Here is a 20,088-nt window from a genome sequence, read left to right on the forward strand (position 1 = left end):
GCTGGCAGAAGTAGTTGAATTGTTTGTATTTGGTCCGTGCGTGAATGCATGTCAGTGTAGGGAACACAGCCATGCACTTTGGCTCCACTGCTCCCCCACTTCCTTCCCGTCGATGACTTAGTTCAAAAAACGTGCTTCACTAGCAGCAAATACTATTTTTTGTATAATTTGAATTGAACTATACAGCATATATAGGCCTACTGTTTCATATTGTTTTTTAACACCTTTCTTCTATTAGAAAACCATGAGAATTAAAATGAATGTTTTTAGAATAACCATATAAAACCAAAAATCAAGATTTGTAGTTTATTTCGAGAGAGAGAGAGAGAGAGAAAGAGAGAGAGAGCAGAGGTTGTGATTAGTATATAAAAAGTTGGGGTATTTTTATTTATATCGTACACTCAAATAAAGGATTATAATTAATTATGGAGTCGGTCGCGTAACTACGTTTTATGCCCCCCTCCGCAAGACAATACCAAGGGCCCCTCAACTTAACAACATTTTTTATGGAAGGCTAGATAACAATAAATAACCATGCTTCCCTGTATCTGTGAATAATGACTTAAATGCATGCAACTACTTGGTCTAAATATTCATAATTGGAAACCACTTTGTTATACATATAATTTATTCAATAAACTTCAGTCAGTGACGTCAGTCTTCATAAAAAAAAAGGCAGCAGGAATTAACTGAATGGTTTCCTTCCTCCTTTCCTATCAGCAAAATTCTTTAATAACTCCCGTATATCCATTTTTCCAGCTTCGTCCGCATTTATTGAGAGCAGTGCTGGATTATTTAACCTATTTGGCCCATTATGCTTCTCACATAGTTTTTTTTTTAATTTCAATTTTGAGAGCGACCTCTCCGCAGACCTGACAAAGACATGGAACGTCAAAAACAACAAACCAAATTTCTATGTGGTAATAACTTCTGCACCAATGACTTATATTTCACAACTAAAGGCCTTGTTAGGTCAAACAGAATTCTGAACACTCATTTCAGATTTCAACTGTTTCACAAACCAAATTTCTTCCGTCGGAAACGAAGAACCAATGTCACAACTATAAGTTGTTTGAAGTATCTGTGACCTTAGAATTTCATCATCACTGAGATAAATTATATTGGCAGGAAATAAAAAGGAAAATTTGAATACTGCATCACGCAGAGACGTAAAAAGATAATGACGAAAATCGGCACAAATGGTCAGCTTATTATTATTATTATTATTATTATTTTTATTATTATTATTATTATTATTATTATTATTATTATTATTATTATTACTTTATTGTATTAAAATATTCCAAAACATTTCCGAGATATAGTGGAGTATCCACTTTTCAAGATTGGACCGCAAAGTAACCTTCCTCAAAAAAACATGAAAACCGTCATTATAAGTCGAATATCGATATGAGCCGACCTGTGTTTTAGTTTAATTAAAACATTCCAAGGAATAGCCGAGATATAGTAGAATATCCGTTGTTCAAGATAGCAACCAGAAGTATTCAGAATTTTTGAAAAGTATTTATTTGCATTGATCTAAGTTAAATTCAGTTTATTTGGTTATGGGTTAAAAATTCATGTATGAAAAATACTGAACTCTATATCTCATAAGCAGTGACATTTGGAAAGTATTTAAATTGCTATGGCTTTCTGGATTATCGATGTTTTAATTTTATCTCTCTATATATTATAGCTTCTGAGACTAAATGTCTCCACCTACAGCAGCGCACTATAGTTATATTGTACAGCGAGGGACACTTCTGGATGGTACAGCCATATGGAGGTTTACGGCTAAAGTGCTCCACCAGTTGAGTCCGAAGCATTTGCCGGAAAGTATTGCAACCGAATTAACTTTAAAAGAAGGCGGGTGGCATAAACACCAGGCACTGAAAATTCCCGTACACTTGGGCGAAATTTCCACTACTGTCTACAGCATCATTTCTCCAAAATGAAATAAATCTTAGAAGTGCAGTTCTTATGGTAAACATATTACTTGATACTTGTCCTATTTGAGACGATAAATTGAAACAAAAAATTAAAGTCCAATCCTGTTGCTGTAGGAATGAACACTCTTTCTGTCGTTTGATCTGAAATGACTTTGCAGAGTCTGAATAAATATTCTGTCACTTCAGGGGGGTAGGAAAAGCGGATACCCCCCTCCTTTAGTGTGAAAACACATACATTTAATCAAATGCTTAGTGAGAGTGAGCCCATTGGTATAGCACTTTTATGATTACAATCTTTGCTCCCAAGCCATCTTATGTCATAGCTGATGACCTTGGAAAACGAGAGATGCAAATATGATGAAAGAGAGATACAGTTACATGCGCAAATTTAGAATTTGATACAAAATGATCGGATAGCATCCATATGTTGTCGAAAATTTTGATTTTGTAAGTAGACATGTGAAAGCTCACCCGAACCTGATAGGATCCCACTTCCAATTGTTGAATTCAAGTGGAGAACTCAGTTGAAAGCTCAGATGATTACAGAGGGGGAGAAACATCATCAGATATGGGAATAAAACAACGAAAAAATTGAACTGCCCTGAGCAGGACTTGAACCACCAAACTCATTATTACGAAGCAACGACTCTACTCACTCATCCACGGAGCCACACAGAAAGGTAGGCAGTCATAAGTCAGACACGGAACGTTTGTTACTTACGAAACGTTTACTTCTAACAAGCAATGTACAGAAAAAGGCAGGATCAGATCCGACTCAAACTTCGCCCAGAGGACACATAATAAAAAAGAAGAAAAAATGCCAAATTTTAGCTGCCCATATCCAGAAACACCGGAGATATGCTCCTCTATATAACGTACCATGCGACGATATGATATAAGGTAAACGTCGCAAGATACCCATTTATGTCGAAAACGGAAAGGATGGGCAGCACCAAAATAAAATCAAGATATTTGATATGCTGTAACACTAGGACTAGCTCAGGAGAGTAATGCTCCCGGAAGTAGAAACGAAACACACAGTTCTGATTGGTTGGCGTTATCTATTTCTTGTCACGTTGCCTTCAAATAGCAGAAATCAAAGATTTGTTGATGTCGATCTTCGTGGCCGAGTGGACTACTGCTATATGCTACTAACAAAATTTTTTTTGGCGTGAGTTCAAACCCGGCCCAAGGAAAGTATTTTTACATTTTTTTACATTTTTATAACACTTTTTAAATTAAAATAATATGAAAATAATACTCAAAAAACTGATTTACTTACTTTTGTGCAGATAAGTAGTAGTAGTAGTAGTAGGAACGGGTTAGAACCCACGCAGAGCTCGTTTTATTCCCCTTGTACTCCATGATATAAATTTTGTGACCAACTTAAAAAAACTGCCTAGGATAGCGCGTAAAACAGCTGGCTAGAGTAGCTCGCGAATAAAAAACGTACAGTGAAACCTGTCTATGTTGGCCACCATCGGTTCCATCGAAATGTGGCCAACTTAGACAGGTGGCCAACTTACAGAAAATAAGTGTGATTTATGTACTTTTAGAATAGAATTTCTAGTATTACTTGATTGTAAAATTTTAATAATCAGTGGCACGACAGCTACTTATAAATAATGTATATAGATTAATCATAAAAATATACAGTACTAGAAAATATTACTATAGTATGTTTAATATATGTGCATACCTTTCTCTTCCTGAAAACTAGTCTGGTACATTGGATTATTTGGAATGAAAACACAATAACACAAACAACCATAAAAAAGAAGCGTATGTACGCAGTTTATTGAAATTGATATTATAACACACTGAGTTATTCGGATTGAAAACAAGAAAAGCTAAGTTATAAATTGAGAAATTCATATGCAATTTATATGACTTCTTTTCAGTTGTTACTGAATGGTGGTTCATTCTAGACGTATTTGTTTTATTCTTTTTGGCAGATATGCACATTCTAATATTGTAGTTAACTACCTCTTGTTAATGATCTAAAAGTGTTTCCCTCTGAGCCAAAGATGTTTTGAGAAAATCTTGAAGGAATTGATATTTCAAACACTCCGCTATCTTTTAACAAGCCGACAGGTGCCAATAGTTGACAATTGAGATGGTCAGTTTTAACCTTGAGAATTTTCCGGAATTACTAAAGCTCCCCAGTGATGAGAGGAATTGATGTAGCTAATGGTTTTACCAAAACAGATAGGGTAAATCAAATACATACAACCATTTCCTGAATTCCTGTACGTGCTTTTTCATATTCGCACCTTCCTACACCACCCCATTGAGGGTAGTTTTCTGGCCATTGGCCTCCAAGAAACAATCGTGCGAATCTATGCTTCTTTGTGTCCAGTCACAAATACAGAACATGTGTTTCTCATATGGGAATAAGAAAGAGTCAAGAAAAATAACAAAACATATTTTGCGTGGCCAAGATACGCAGGTAAATTTATCATTATCATCATAGGATAAACATTACTTTAGTGCGGCTAACTTCCAAGATAGACAGGTGGCCAACTTATAGAGTAGTAAGTAACGAATGTCTTATGGGAAAATGCAGGCTCAAGACGAACTAGGCCAAGATAAGCAGGTGGCCAACTTAGAGAGGTGGCCAAGTTGACAGGTTTCACTGTACTTCCTGGAGCATTACTCTCCCGAGCGGGTCGTATAACACTTACTTAGCAGCCATCTTGAAAACCGGGATCTTGGATATAGCGTAAGGTATTGAAATGAGAAGCGGGATGTCTGATATATCAATGTAAGGTAAAATGCAAATATGTAATGGTGTGGACGGGACGCAGTGTGAAAGATTCAGGCAAAACAAACGTCTTATGGAAGGACAGAATAGTAGGGCAAGACCCTCACGACAATGGTACGCGACAAGTAACTGCAACAGTGTCTGGGCATGAAAGTGCATCCGCCTTGACAGATTATGCCTTTCGAGGTTATTGGGATTCGGTTTGGAACAGTGGAAACCACAATTGCAACCCGCGATACGAGCGTTCGTTTGGCGACTACATAAACTACAAAGGATTATCTCTTATGGAACAGCACTTCGGCAGCTTGCTCCAGAGTGTAGAAGATATCATCTTGAATTGTTGATCAAAACACTTTTACAGCATATTGTCGAGACGAGACGGCCTCAAATCTTGTCTCGTGAGCATTCCTATCCATCCTACCTACACAAAATCAATTTTGGATACGAATATTCAATTTCTTTTAACGATAATTGTAATCTACGATACAGATTGAACTAAGATATTCCCTTGAACTGCTTTATTACCCACTTAACCTTCGTATGCTGCAACTATATCTAAGTTTGGCATAAATATTTATTATTATTAGAATGTAAAGACTGAAGAATATATATTAATACACAATGAGGAAGAACTCAATGCTCGTATTAATTAACAAATTGGTTGCATGTTTATTTAAAATTATCCTTCTTGAAATCTAAATCATCATTATTAGAAAGAAAGCAAGAGAGCCGTTTTGTTAATTTGGACATGTTATAAGGGATTGAGGAACGTGTATGTAATCGAACAGAATATATGAAACTAAATAGAATGGCATGTGGAACTGAACTTGAAAGAGGATAGGATGTGTAAATGAAAAATTAAAGAAAGCAATGGTTAACAGCAGTAGTTACTACTTACAGCAGATGAGTGAAATCTACCCCCCTCCAAAAAAGTTCAACAATTCTGAAACATAAAGGCGTCACATTTTGTTTGTTTCCTGACAAAATTGAAAAATGTATTTTGCATATTTTTCGTCTATACCCCTTCAATATAGTTAGCTAACAAACCAAGTACGATCAACTGACTAGACGTCACGTGAGTGAAATTTATATAGGAAGTTTCGATACAGCGTTCACCGAAGGTACGCAGACGTGGTGTTGAAGCTTCTGGTAGGTCCTATTTCGTAATGATTTTAGGTCAGTGAGATTTCTTTATACGTATCAGAAAGCTCTTTAAATCCATACTAAAGGCATGTCGTATGATTTATTCAAATCGTCAGGTATTAGGACAACCATGAGCCCAGTTCGTTTTGCTTCACTGCTCACAAGTTTAACTTGAAGTAGATTCTTACTTTTCCACGGAAACATAGACTGTTTGAATGCTCATTTTATTATGGGTGAAGTGTATAATTCTGCAAGTAATAAAATTTTCATGTCCTTCTCCGAGATTCGATCCCTCGTCCCTTGGCTCAGAAGTTCGACACGTAGACTACTAGACTAATTGTCGTTGTGTAACAGCTCGCAAGAAAATCGGTTTTAGCTGCACGAAGGAAATTGAGGGCATTGGTTATAAAGTTCGTAGTGCCACTTGCTGTCTTTGGAAGATGAAGACAGCCTTAGGGAAATCACGTGCACTGATTGCAAACACCTGGAAGATTTTGTCGTAGATTTTGACAGATCCAAATCAATACATTCAGTGAGTGAATTAGGAGTGAAATGATACCGGTACTCTATTTTACTTTGATTGGTGTTGTTTTTATAAAGAAGGAGAACGAAAATATTTTACCGTTCGAACATTTGAAAGAATACTTTTTTCTTAAGAGCTGAGGATGATGGTGGACCGAATTTAAAAGTAAACAGTCTGAACTCCACCGGCGGGAAATATTTATCAACAACTAGGATGCCATAATTAACGATTTATAGTAAGGGGTTAATATGAATAAACTGTGTTCTGATGAGCAGACCTACTTTATTACTAGAAAATAGTTTGCTGATGGTATGTAATATTGGAGTTCTTTCAGATCAGTTTGCTTATCCCAGAGTCCCGTTGATTATAGAGTTTGAAATTGCCTTTAAAAAGCATGTATCAATTTTAGAGTTACTGGCAAGTTTTGATTCACTCCCAGTTCATGTGTTCTCATTTTATTAGTTGTAGTGTAATGTTTCTCTATATTCTGGATTTTAATTTTACATAACAACATTGTTATTATTATATAATTAGTTTAGCAGAATAATAATAAGCAATCATTCATTCTAACGCATAAGGATGAGCACGAGTCAAGCTAAAACTCTACTCGACTCGAATTCAAATTGAGTTGCGAGTAAAGTCAAAGGTAATAACCTCGAGTCGAGTTGCGAGCCGATTCAGTTTTTCGCGTCGAGTTTCGAGTCCAGTCGAGTTTGATAAATGGATCTTTCGTTTTGTCTCGTCTTGAAATCATGGCCTGATTACACTGGAAAACGAAAGCCATGAGAAATGAAAGCTAAACAGTAACATGCAATACTTTTAGTGTTGCTCACGAGAGGGGACACTGCTCGCATTTCGTCTCGTCTCGATAGCGAAACAACAAGAGTTTTTTCATAACAAACTCAGCTCAGCTCGGCTCAACTGAGATGGCTTGAGCCGGCTCACTTGGGGTGATACATCGGCTCGAGCTGGCTTGGTAGGGATGAGCCATTTGCTCGGTTCGGCTCAACTGAGCCGAGGGCCCTAGCCGAATCGTTGGGTGAGATGTTGACTCGGCTCACTTCTCGGTTCGGGTCGATAGTGAATGAGCTGTGAGCCGAGCTGCTCGAGTCGTTGACAATTCTAAACCCGGGCCGAGCAGTTTTGAAGATATTTGGCCAGTGTCTTATAACTTTTAAGTGTTTGGCTCGAGCCCAAATACTCAACCTAGATACTCAATCTAGACCCTCAATTCAAATTTAGAAGCTAGTGAACAATGTCCCTGACTCCTAGAGTTCACGATTACCGAGGTTCTCATTCAACTAGTTTTTTAGTATTCAAATACAAACCACCTACCTTTCACGTTTACATACAGAGTTGTTACAATTAATAATAGTAATAATAATAATAATAATAATAAAAGTTGTAGTAGTAGTAGTGTCATTGATAATAATTATACTGACTATGTAATATACTTGAAGAATATACCAAATTTCACAATAGTAATTCCCCACGTTAAGCGGGTTTCCATATCCAGGCTTCTAACTATGAAAATATTTACGATCACTCCCCCAATCATTTCACAGATTCAATCTGTTGCATATAAGTTATTAGGACGTAAAATTGAATATAGTTTATACGAAAAAGACCTTTATGCATTGCAAGACCTGTAACGCCCAAATATTCACCACAAACTAAGAGTGCTATCGACATAAACAAAAAAAAAGTGTGGAGCAGGAAACTAATTTACACAAAAGTCTAAAGAAACTCAGTGAAGACGAACGAACTGGTCGAGCGGTTTGGGTCAATAGTCTATCAATCATAAGTTTATGTGTTCAAATCCTGTAGGAAGTATTCGTTTCTTTTCCTTAAAAGTGTGTTCCTTATTTTCATCAGAGGACTGAAAACATTTCTTTGAATAAATCTCTCGCAACTACTTTTCTCTCAAATTCGATTAGAAGGGAACATTATATGAATTGCAAATTTAAAATCCAAAACTGAAAACAAAATATTAAGTATGTTCAATATTTCATTATTATCTTTTGATTTGTAATGAAAAACTAATTATAAGCATTGATTTCAGAAGATTCTCTCCGTGTAATATTCAATATATGAATGAGAGGAAATTGATAGAACATTATTAGTCGAAGATATGCCCACGAATTTATGTCGACAGGATCTCAAATTCTCCCACAGATCATGCCTTGAAATCATCACTGTTTCAAAGGTTTCCTTAACAAATACCTAGGTAGAATATTACATTTATTTCTCGTTCTACGTTTTGAAATGACAAAATCATAATTTTAAAGATAATTATGATACGATAAGCATAAAGGTTTATAGAACTAACGAAGTAAATAGTATTGTGTAAGTATCGGTTTCTAATCGGATTAAAACTAGAATATTCGTTTGTATCGCACTTTAAACTAAATCCTCTCTATATATAATTCTTACTGGAAAGCATGTTTAACTCCAATTACTTAATCAATATATTTAATAATATATTTTTATTATAATCTTTTACTATTCAATGTCGTATACACTTCATTTCCCAAAGCAAAACCTCGTAAATGTATAGTAGGCTAGTGAATATTATCAAATAAATTATCATTTAGTTTACGTAAATACTGCATCGCCTGATTTGAAACTTCGTACTTTAACTAATAATAATAATAATAATAATAATAATAATAATAATAATAATAATAATAATAATAATAATAATAATTTCAGGCTTACTCAATAAATGAATTCAACGTGGTCTCTATTAGAAGTTCTATTTATTCGAATGCGATAGAAATACAAAGAGAAACTTCGAGAACAGGTAAAAGAAAAATGTTACTTTGGTGGGGCTGTAACTAACCTTGAAGAGTTCCTTTCAAGTTACAAATGCCTTAGAAACTTTATTTCTTGTCTTTAAGTTAACTGATTCACTGAACGTATCTGAGTAATTTGTCTTTATTTTCTACTCGGCTATACACGTTTTACAATAATTTCTTTTAAGCTTGAACGACAGGAACACGAATGCAAAAATATTTAGGTCAAATAAAATCCCCCACGGGGAATCGAACCGGGGACCCCGTACACCAAAGGCACACGTGTTAACCACTAGACCAGCGGTAAGAACGAATGAAATCTGTTTTGAAGTGTCTGAAATTTATGCCTATTTCGCCCTAATGTAATATGTCTATTGATGAAATGATGAGGTGTATACGGTTTGGGGTCACTTACCGCGACTGAGAAATTGCTATGCTCCACGATCTTCTTTTAACCTTTCCATCTTCACATACGATTTTTCTGTTTTGATATCGCCAATAGCCTAATTAGTCTAATTAATCCCCTCCCTCTCTTTCCTGCCACCATACCCTCTAGCACATCCCTCATGATAAAGTTCCTTCTTAACCAATTTACCAACCAGTTTCTCTTCCTCTTCTTAATATTTTTCTCCTACCATTTCTAACGTCCTCTCATTCGTTTTCCTCTCGACCCAGCTATTTCTCTCCATTCTTCTCGACGCACATATTTCGAAAGCCATCTACTGTTGCTCATCATTTTTGCATAATATCCATGATTCTGCCTATAAATACAGTAAAATACAGTACACGAAGCATTTTATGAGTCTTTTTTCAACTCTATTCAAGGTCCCACAAAATAGTATTTTCTTCATCCTAAAGGCTTCTTTCGCCATTTCTATCCTTGCTTTTATTTCACGTTCGCATATCATATCATCACTAATAATACTACTCAGATATCGAAAACTAGTCATTTGTTCTTTTCTCCCGCTCCTATTTCTGTATTTGACACCGATCGCTTCGTTTAAATCACCATGGATTTTGTCTTTCTAACATTTATTTTCATCCCATACTCTTCAGAAGCCTTTCTCAAGTTTTCTACATTTTATTATTATTATTATTATTTATTTTTTTTTTTTAGATTCTGCAACAACAACTATATCAACCCCAAACCGTTTACACCTCATCATTTCATCTTCTACCGAAATTCCATCTTCATTAGGTAGACTCGTTTTCGCTATCTCTTCTATATAGTTATTAAATAATGTCGGCGAAATACATAATCTCTGTTGAACTCACATTCCAATTACACTGTCCGTCTACTGTGCATGCACGAGCGAATTTCCATGAAAGATCATGTATAATTCTGATAATTTATATAGTATTTATGGACGAATACGTAATAGAACCTATATAAATAACATATCGTTCCTCAAAGTAACGAATACGGTAAACATAAAAACATCAGTAGACATATTACATCAGGGCGAAATAGGCATAAATTTCAGACATTTCAAAACAGATTTCATGCCTTCTTATCGCTGATCAAGTGGCTAGCACGTGTGCTTTTGGTGTACGGGGTCCCCGGTTTGATTCCAGCTGGGGGAATTTTAATTATCCTAACTGTTTTTGCATTCGTGTTACTGTCGCTCAAGCTTAAAAGAAATTATTGTAAAACGTGTATAACCGAGTAGAAAATAAAGACAAATTACTCAGATACGATCAGTGAATCTGTTAACTTAAAGACAAGAAAAAAAGTGTCTAAGGCATTTGTAACTTGAAAGGAACTCTTCAAGGTTAGTTCCACTCCCACCAAAGTAACATTTTCTTTTACCTGTTCTCGAAGTTTCTCTTTGTATTTCTATCGCATTCGAATAAATAGAACTTCTAATAGAGACCACGTTGAATTCATTTATTGAGTAAGCCTGAAATTCTTATAAGATATGGCTATGATTTTATTATTATTATTATTATTATTATTATTATTATTATTATTATTATTATTATTATTATTATTATTGTTATTGTTATTAGTTAAAGTACGATGTTTCAAATCAGGCGATGCAGTATTTACGTAAACTAAATGATAATTTATTTGATAATATTCACTAGCCCACTATACATTTGCAAGGTTTTGCTTTGGGAAATGAGGTGTTTACGACATTGAATAGTAAAAATATTATAATAAAAATATATTCATTAAGTAATTGGAGTTAAACATGCTTTCCAGTAAGAATTATATATAGAGAGGATTTACTTTAAAGTGCGATACAAACGAATATTCTAGTTTTAAACCGATTAGAAACCGATAACTTACACAATACTATTTACTTCATTAGCTCTATAAACCTTTATGCTTATCGTATTATAATTATCTTTAAAATTATGATTTTTCCATTTCAAAACGAAGAACGAGAAATAAATGTAATATTCTACCCAGGTATTTGTTAAGGAAACCTTTGAAACAGTGATGATTTCAGGGCATGACCTGTGGGAGAATTTGAGATCCAGTCGACATAAATTCGTGGCCATATCTTCGATCATGCTCAAAGTGGACTAATAATGTTCTATCAATTTCCTCTCATTCATATATTGAACATTACACGGAGAGAATCTTCTGAAATCATCAACGCTTATAAGTAGCTTTTCAGTACAAATCAAAAGATAATAATGAAATATTGAACACACTTAATATTGTACACACACAAGTTTGCGAGAGACTCCATTATTAATATACGGAATAGAGGTAAGGAAAAGTACCCGTTCTTATTTTACAAGTTTCGACTTTGTTTTCATTAAGGCGATACAGCCTGCATCTATCGTTTTGAACGCACCCCTATATTGGTAGGAGGAGTTGAATATAATTCTTCAATAATAACTTCCTCATTTTATACTATTTTTTGAGAGAAAAGTACCGAAATAGGTGTTTCACTGATGAACATTCAAATAAGCAATAATCCATACAAAAAGTATAGTATTCTGTAAAAGATTTGTTACAATATTAATGAGAATATTGGAATGGTAAACACTACATACACATACTAATAAACTAGTCTATGTTTGAGATGTCAGGTATCGTATTATGACCTATCAACATTATTCTATTTTAAGTTACCACAAATACTTTTATGTACATACCTTATCATATAATTCGATCTTCTTGAGATAGTATTGGAGCTTGTACTTTAGATCTGCACTCATCTGTGAATCGTCTGTTTCTAATAACTTTCTTAAAGCTCCTATAGCTCCGTTACCAGACCAATTTAGAACGTTGTTCAGCACGCTAGCAACTTGCAGAGAAAAGTTCTTAATTTGTTGGCAGTACCACCATGGTTTCCTCGGAGCTGTAACAATGAGAGAAAAACTGCAGTGTGCACTAGCAAAATAAATAAATTAATAGAAAATACGATCCAAACACTAAGCGATTAGTATTAATTTGTAATATTTCCCGAGGACTTAGCATGTACACAAATTACAATTGAACCTACCTAATGTTGAGAGAAAGTAAATGCTCTGGGATATTACTATGATTTCCACAGATCATAACGCCAGAGCATGCTAATACCAGTAATTTCGTAGTGCTTTCCTTGAGGTATAAAATTAATCATTTCATACAATTCGAAACGAGGAACAGCATATATGAGGTCGGAAAAACACAGCTGAACCAGACGTCCGGAGTTGCCTCAAAGAAAGGTAAGACTTCAGGTGCAAAACTACCATGAAGTGGGTGTTACTCGTGAGGTCACTCTCAACGTGTAGATTCGACATCGCACTCAACGACATCGCATATTATCACAATTGCTGCGGTCGATATAATGATCGAGAACGCACACTGGCAGACCTGCGCTCACCACGATAGTCTCAAACGAGTATGGGAAAATAACGTGGAAATAAGTTAGAATTATCTAAAAAGACAATCCACTCACAACGTAAACAATTGTTTTAATGCATCCAATGTAGACGGGCCATTTACGGTTCTAAGTGTATAGAAGCCGATGCAAAAGCATGCGTGTCACCAACCTAGCGTTCAGTACACGACATCGCACCGTCGTCATAGGTAAGTCTACGTTCTCTTTCGTACTCAAGTCAAGACTACACACGCTGATGTAAACTGGGCCAGAATAATTTATGAGGTATAAAATCCGTGAGATTGGCAATCCAACTAATGCCACTCGAAGATTAATTACGTCTGGTAGTAGCTCAAACAGCAGCACGAAGTTGCTTTCATCTGCTAAAAGAACATATCCCAAAAGGGTCAATCCATTTGAGGTGGTCCAAAAATGGCGAAAATGGTTGCTCGATCATCTCCGAAAATTATATAAATTGAAGTGTGATGAACCTTGTGTATGAGAAGGTCAATAATACTATTCACGTTGTCGTATGTACAAGTGTTCCTGAATGGCGGGCATCTTTGTTGTCGGTGTAGTGTCAATCTTTTGCATTTGCAAGCTTGTACCAAAACTACAGTTGTTCAGGATGTACGAATCAAACGAAAACAACATAAAAACGAGTGTTTAGAGAAGAAACTGAGGTACACGGGGAATATTATATAATCTTCTTTCTAAATAAATATGCAGGGTTGCAAACCAATACATGAAATCGCTAGAAAAAGTACTGAAAATTAAACTTTCAAAGGTGCTGTAATTTCGAATGGCACAAAGTGGGTAGTTCGTAAGTTTTGTGCTGAATACTATTGTATATAAAGAGTCTGCAGAAATATCCAAACCTAAGATACTAGTGGCACCATAGATTTATGGAGGTCCAAATCTATGGGAAGGAAGCACGAGCGTGACGATGGTCGTAGCCCAGAAAAAAATTAAATGTTTTGATATGTTTCACGGTAGATTTGAAAAACTACGCATGGTTCAGCAACTAGGTCTGCTTTTGTTTGTGTTCAGTTGTGCAAGAGCTTGCGAGTGGCCTTTGTTCCGTCTTTCAAGCTCCATGAACATTACCACGTCTATATGCTAACGGGGTTAGCTCCCCTTGTACCCAATATACCCATCGTCGCACTGGACCGCGGTATTAAGACACTTAATGTATAAGCACAGTATCATTGAAATCCAATCCCAGTTACGGTAGTCAATGTGATCACAAGGTTGCGTTACATCTATCTATCGTATCCTGCTGAAAGTGGAGTATTTGTGGAAAATATTAAAATGATTGTAGTTTCCCTTCTCTTCTATAGCATTACAGCAATAGATTTCATTAGCTGTACTTACAACAGCTGCTCGCAATTACACGATTTAAGTAGCGTTGCAAACTTCACCATAGTTTATCATATCTCTGGAACGGTTTGAGATATCGAAGTGCTGTAAACGGCAAAATAATTTACACATCCATTACAAACCATACAAGTAACTAGATATGATATTTATCTCAGCATTTTTTTCGAAGCAAAAGCTTTCAAAAAATCAAAATTTTCAAGCTCTGGTAAATTCGTCCCTATTAATTCGAAATAAGTCATACCGCGTGCATGGTATTCAACACTAAAGTACTTTCAATGTGCTTTATCCTAAGCATCTCCGTTGTACTGTATTTGCGTTAGAGGCTTACGAACTTTGGATGTTTGTGATACTATAACATACTTAGTTTTCTATACTCAATAATAAAAATGATATTTTAAGTTTGCGTTTGACACGTTGGTTTGATCATGGAGTTAGAAAGATGGAACAAACGGGACTCGCAACATTTTGCACAAGTGAACACAAACAAAAGCGGTCCTAATTGCTGAACCATGCCTAGTTTTTGAGATCTAGCAAGAAACATATTAAAACGTTTAAATTTTTCCGGGCTACGGCCATCATCACGCTCGTGCTTTCTTCGCGTTTTTACCATGTCCTCACTTTTTTCTCCATGTAATGATTTTTTCTTTGCAATAGTTAATTAACATACAGAATTACTTTATGGTCTAAGCAGAACTTTTTTTTAGTGCTTTGCACTCCTGAGATATTACGTCCCAAACATGGCATCAAAATCACAAAATTCAACCTTTGGACCCCCATAAATCTATGGTGCCACTAGTAACAAAGGTGTGGATATTTCTGCAGACTCTTTACATAATATTCAGCACAAAACTTATGAACCCCACACTTTATGCCATTCCAAAATACAGTCTCTTTAAAAGTGTAATTTTCTGTATTCTTCTAGTGATTTCATGCATTAGTTTGCAACACTATATACTTATTTGGAAGCAAGAGTATACATTCTCCGTGTGCTTTAGTGTTTCCTCTAAACATTCATTTTTGTTTGGTATTCGTCTGATACGTACGTCCTTAGCAACTGCAGTTTTCGCAAATGCTTGCAAATGCAAGAAATGGCATTCCACCGACAACAAAGATGGCCGCCACTCAGGAACACTTTTGCATACAACAAGAACAAGAATAGTGTTTTTGACCTTCTCATACACAAGGTTCGTCATACTCAACTTTTTATAATTTTCGGAGATGGCCGAGCAACCACATCTGGAGCACTTCATATTCATTGACCCGAAGAGTATTTTTGTGCAGGAGCGGTGCGAAACGACACGACAAAAGGAAGACTCTGGATATTTGTACTCACAGCACTTCTTGTTTATATAATACACACGTAAAATTATACACAGCCACTTGAATAGATATACAGATACTAGAGATGCCGATGAGAAGATAACAGTTGGGGGACTTAGGTAATCTTATAATTAAATCAAATGTAGTAGGTTATATTTTATGTTTTAAGTCAAGTCAAAGCTTTGTGCTGAGTTTTGAAACTATTAACAGTAGTCCTATTTGTAAATCAATTAAAAGTATGGATGGACCATTTGGGGGAAGAACTCGGCCCCCAATGAAAAAAAATTTCGAGATCTAACAGGGCCTGAGCTCCTAGGTTCCGGCGCCACGGATTAATACGTAATACTACTTCGAAAGAAGAAATCGTCGATTTCATTATACCTTAAATGGTTTTTGAAAATGCTAATATTGGTATGCAGTAATTTATTTCTAAGTATTACAAATGTAAAACTCGATAACAGACGAGTTGGAGAACTGATCCGTACTATCCGTACTACCTTTCCCCTTAGGTTGCAAATATAACTGAGGGTTCTTGATTTGCATAATATTTGTGAAAGTTTACACATTGAGACACAAAGAAAAACAGGGAGAACATGGTGTCAAAAACAACTATTTAAAAATGCACGAAATTAACGAATAATATCAAATATAGAACCGCTGAGAAAGTTAATTCTGTAACTCGTTTTCTTCATTCATTTTTCTTCCTTTATTTTCAGGATTATATCATCACTGAATTTCTCCACTGGAGATTACCTTTCATTTAGCAGTATCCTACTGGAGCTCAGCCTTGTAAATGAAATATTTTTAAAAAGTGTAAAGAGTGAGGACATCTGAACCCGGATCGCGGAATTAGGAAACCAAAACGTTAACCCATCATCTAAAGCGTTACTTCTTCTAGCTTGCCTAACTAAAGCGGCTTTTCTGTTCTTTCAAAAGTAGCTTGTTAATAGCCAAACTGGTTGGCAAAAAAAACTGGAATATGTAATTGAGGACTCGGAGGGCATTCTATCACTGTATTCACTAAATTATCAACATTACCGATATTTTAACAACACAATACAAAACTGTTTTATTTTGAATCTAATACGGCGCGTCTATTATTCTCGTACAGAATAGGAAGAAAAAGGGAAGAAGTGTGACCGAAAATCGAATCAGGGACCGCCAGAATGACAACCGACCACCCAACAACAAAAATAATCGTCAACTGAAATACGTCGCATTCAAAAACGATACACATCGTAGACCACCTTGCTTCTCTAGAAACGATGTATTCATTGCTTTTCGGTTTGGAAAAGGGCTTTAAATAAACATGCAAATCAACAAAATGTCGATACAAGCTTACAAAAAGGAGTAGTATCCCATCAAGAACAGTAAACATGTCAAAACGTTAGCCAAGTGACCGCCACGGAAAATACTGAAATCAAATAGGTCGGCCAAGTGCAATTTGCTCTTTTGTGGAGTGAAGTCATAAACACTTCCCAAACCGCACATGGGGTAAGAGAGAACTGTACTTCGCAAATATCGTAATTTCACCTTTATAGGCTATCCTTTAAGGCATGTGGCTCACTTTTTGAAAGGTTCACTCTTTTGGATGAGATACAGGAAGCACCTTAAACTACGTATTTATTAAACCTTTCGAAGGCACCGGCCACATGAGTTAATCCCTACGTTAAGCGTGTTTCCATATCCAGACTCCTAACTATAAAAACATTTACGATCCCCTAAACTACAATCATTTCAACGATTCAACATAGTAGTACCGAAATAAACAAAAAGGAGTGTGAAGCAACACTTTACACAAATGTACTCCCATGCGCAAAAAATATTGCGCGTATACTGTAACTCATAATTTTCCGCAATTGTTCCATTTTCCATATGCTTATTGGTAAAATTCAGTTATTAGTACGTGGAGATAATAGAAAGCAATCCATCTAAGGAGATATTTCCAAAAAAATATAATAAAATAATAAAAATATAAGCAAAAAACAAAATTATGTTCGGTTTTGTGTATACTGGCAATAATGTTTTCGAGGGAATTTTTGGAGTAGCACAGCACGATTGCAGAGGGAATAACAAGATTAGTAGGAGAATAGCTGAACCAAGGAACTGGAAATTGGAGTAAAATATTGCATTTATTGGCTTAAATCTAGGGTGTAAATTGTCTGCCAAATATAAATTAGCTTATGTAAGCAAGATGTTATACGGAAATATATAAACAAAGAGAAAAACTGTTGTCTTAAGTTTGGAAGTGACATGCTCTATAGCCATGAGCATTTATTTCTTAAGAAAAAGATAGGCAACAAAAGAAGATCTGTGTGGTCAAGTGGGTAGAGTGACGGACTAGTAATTCTTATACTGTTTTGACACCAGATCGAATCCCATACGGTCCTGTTCAATTTTTTTTCTTTACAAAACATTGTAGAAAGTGTATAATTTTTATGTTAATAAAACTGAAACAATACAATTAGGAAATAACTTTTTGTTTCCTCTGATGACGTATTTATTTAGAATTAGTGTACTATTAGTAATACCGATTGCTTTCAGTTTATGGTGTTGAATAGCTTCCTTTATCATCCTCTTTTCTTGAAAAAAAAATTGTCTCCAATCAAGTATGAAAAATATATATAGTCAGAAACAGACATCTTAGTATCAAACGTGATTTATCGTGATGAAATAAACAAGTTTCCCGTTATTAAAAAAGAAAACTATAGAAAATCATTGAATTTGGTCTTAAGGTTTTTATTATGCTATATATATTCTTTATAAGACTATACTTTATAAGGCAAGATGAGCGATCATACCCTCAAATTTAGCTAGTGTGTGAAAGATGTTTTCGGCACAAATATTTTACAGGTTTAGGTGCATGAAACACCAATACGCCATGGTCTTGACCTTCGTTTATTTCACATTATTATCCGACATATCATAGCAGGTAAAAAGCAGCATCATTCGGCAAGAAGAACTGCAAGTTGTGGTCTTAGTCTCATTTTGATGCTCCGGACTCGATCGCCTAGCACGCTCGTCTATACCTTGACTCATACGTCTATCATTCAGTGCAGGCACATATCCAGCTTTTCTTTTCGGAGGGGACCCGGCACGAATCCTCGTAAGCACGTAATTCTAATGTTTCAAAAATATCAATAATAATAATAATAGTAATAATAATAATAATAATAATAATAATAATAATAATAATAATAATAATAATAATAATAATAATAATAATAATAATAATGCAACAGTTCTGTATTTCTCTTAAACGTTTCTTACTTGTCATTTATGATCCAGTCAAACTTAATTCTAACTCACACGAAATCAAAAAATATTTTCTAGAGACATGTAAGGAAAACTGTCTGCTACGTATATCACATAACAAAAATAGCAAATGGCAATGAGTGTATCGTTCTAATACAGTAATGTTATAAACAGACCGGAAACGAAATTGTAATCCCATTTAAAAGTGTTCTTTAATTCCACCTGGTATCAATGGCATTACGGTATATTCTTACAAGTAACACTTCCCAAGTGTAACACTCCGATTTTGATAAAATTTGACAGGCAGATACTACACATAAAATAAACGAATACATGTTTTTTATTTTCTGCGGAAAAACTGTTTTACGGAGGCAAAAGCACTCACCCAAAATTTTGAAATTTGACGCCCGAAAGACAAAAACAAGTGGACCAAAGTGTACGAAATTGTGCACAGATATGGCAGACGTAAAATGAAGGAATACGTGTTTTGTATTTTCCTGGAAAAAACGGTTAGGTGGGACGCAGACCCCTCCAAACCTTTGACCATGAAATATCAAAAGTGCTAGTAACAATATGTCTGATGTGTCTAAAGGACGAAGAATTCCGATGACACTTTGTGTATGGACAATACGCAAAAACTAAACGAATGCCTGTTTTAGGGGACAAAATCCCCCATCCAAAATGATGAAAGTTGACACCCGAAAGGCAAGAAGAAGTGAACCGAAATGAATGAAATTGTGCACAGATATTGTAGACGAAAAATGAGGGAATATGGGTTCCGTATTTTCCTGAAAAAAAGAAAAACGTTTCGGTGGGACACAGACCCCTCCAAAACTTTGATCGTGAAATATCAAAAGTGGTAATAACAGTATGTCAGAAGTGCTTAAAGGACATGAAGAATTGGAACGACACATTGTGTAGGGACAATACGCAAAAAATAAATAAATAAATAAATAAATAAATAAAAATAAAAATAAAAATAAAAAAGAAAGAATACGGGTTTATTTTCTGCGAAAAATTGGTTTTAGGGGGCAGAATTCCCCACCCAAAATATTGAAATCGTGCACAGATATTCTAGACGTAAATTGAGGTAATTGTGTTTCGTATTTTCCTGGAAAAAAGCGATTAAGTGGGG

At 35.3% G+C, this 20,088-nt stretch overlaps 1 protein-coding gene across 5 annotated transcripts in view; it reads right to left on the minus strand.

The window, feature by feature from the left end:
• Window positions 1-20,088, minus strand: part of Sptz (zinc finger FYVE-type containing 26 spastizin) — a gene marked incomplete in the record, with an annotated part of 1,794,825 nt that overhangs the window by 681,453 nt on the left and 1,093,284 nt on the right. For all 5 annotated transcript variants that reach the window (XM_081731160.1, XM_081731159.1, XM_081731161.1 and 2 more), the window contains 1 exon segment: window positions 12,289-12,494. In XM_081731160.1, coding sequence (XP_081587286.1) covers window positions 12,289-12,494 — 206 coding nt within the window.

The sequence above is a fragment of the Thermobia domestica genome, chromosome 11 (assembly GCF_964235325.1).
Source record: "Thermobia domestica chromosome 11, izTheDome1.hap1.1, whole genome shotgun sequence".
Classification (NCBI taxonomy): Eukaryota; Metazoa; Arthropoda; class Insecta; order Zygentoma; family Lepismatidae; genus Thermobia; species Thermobia domestica.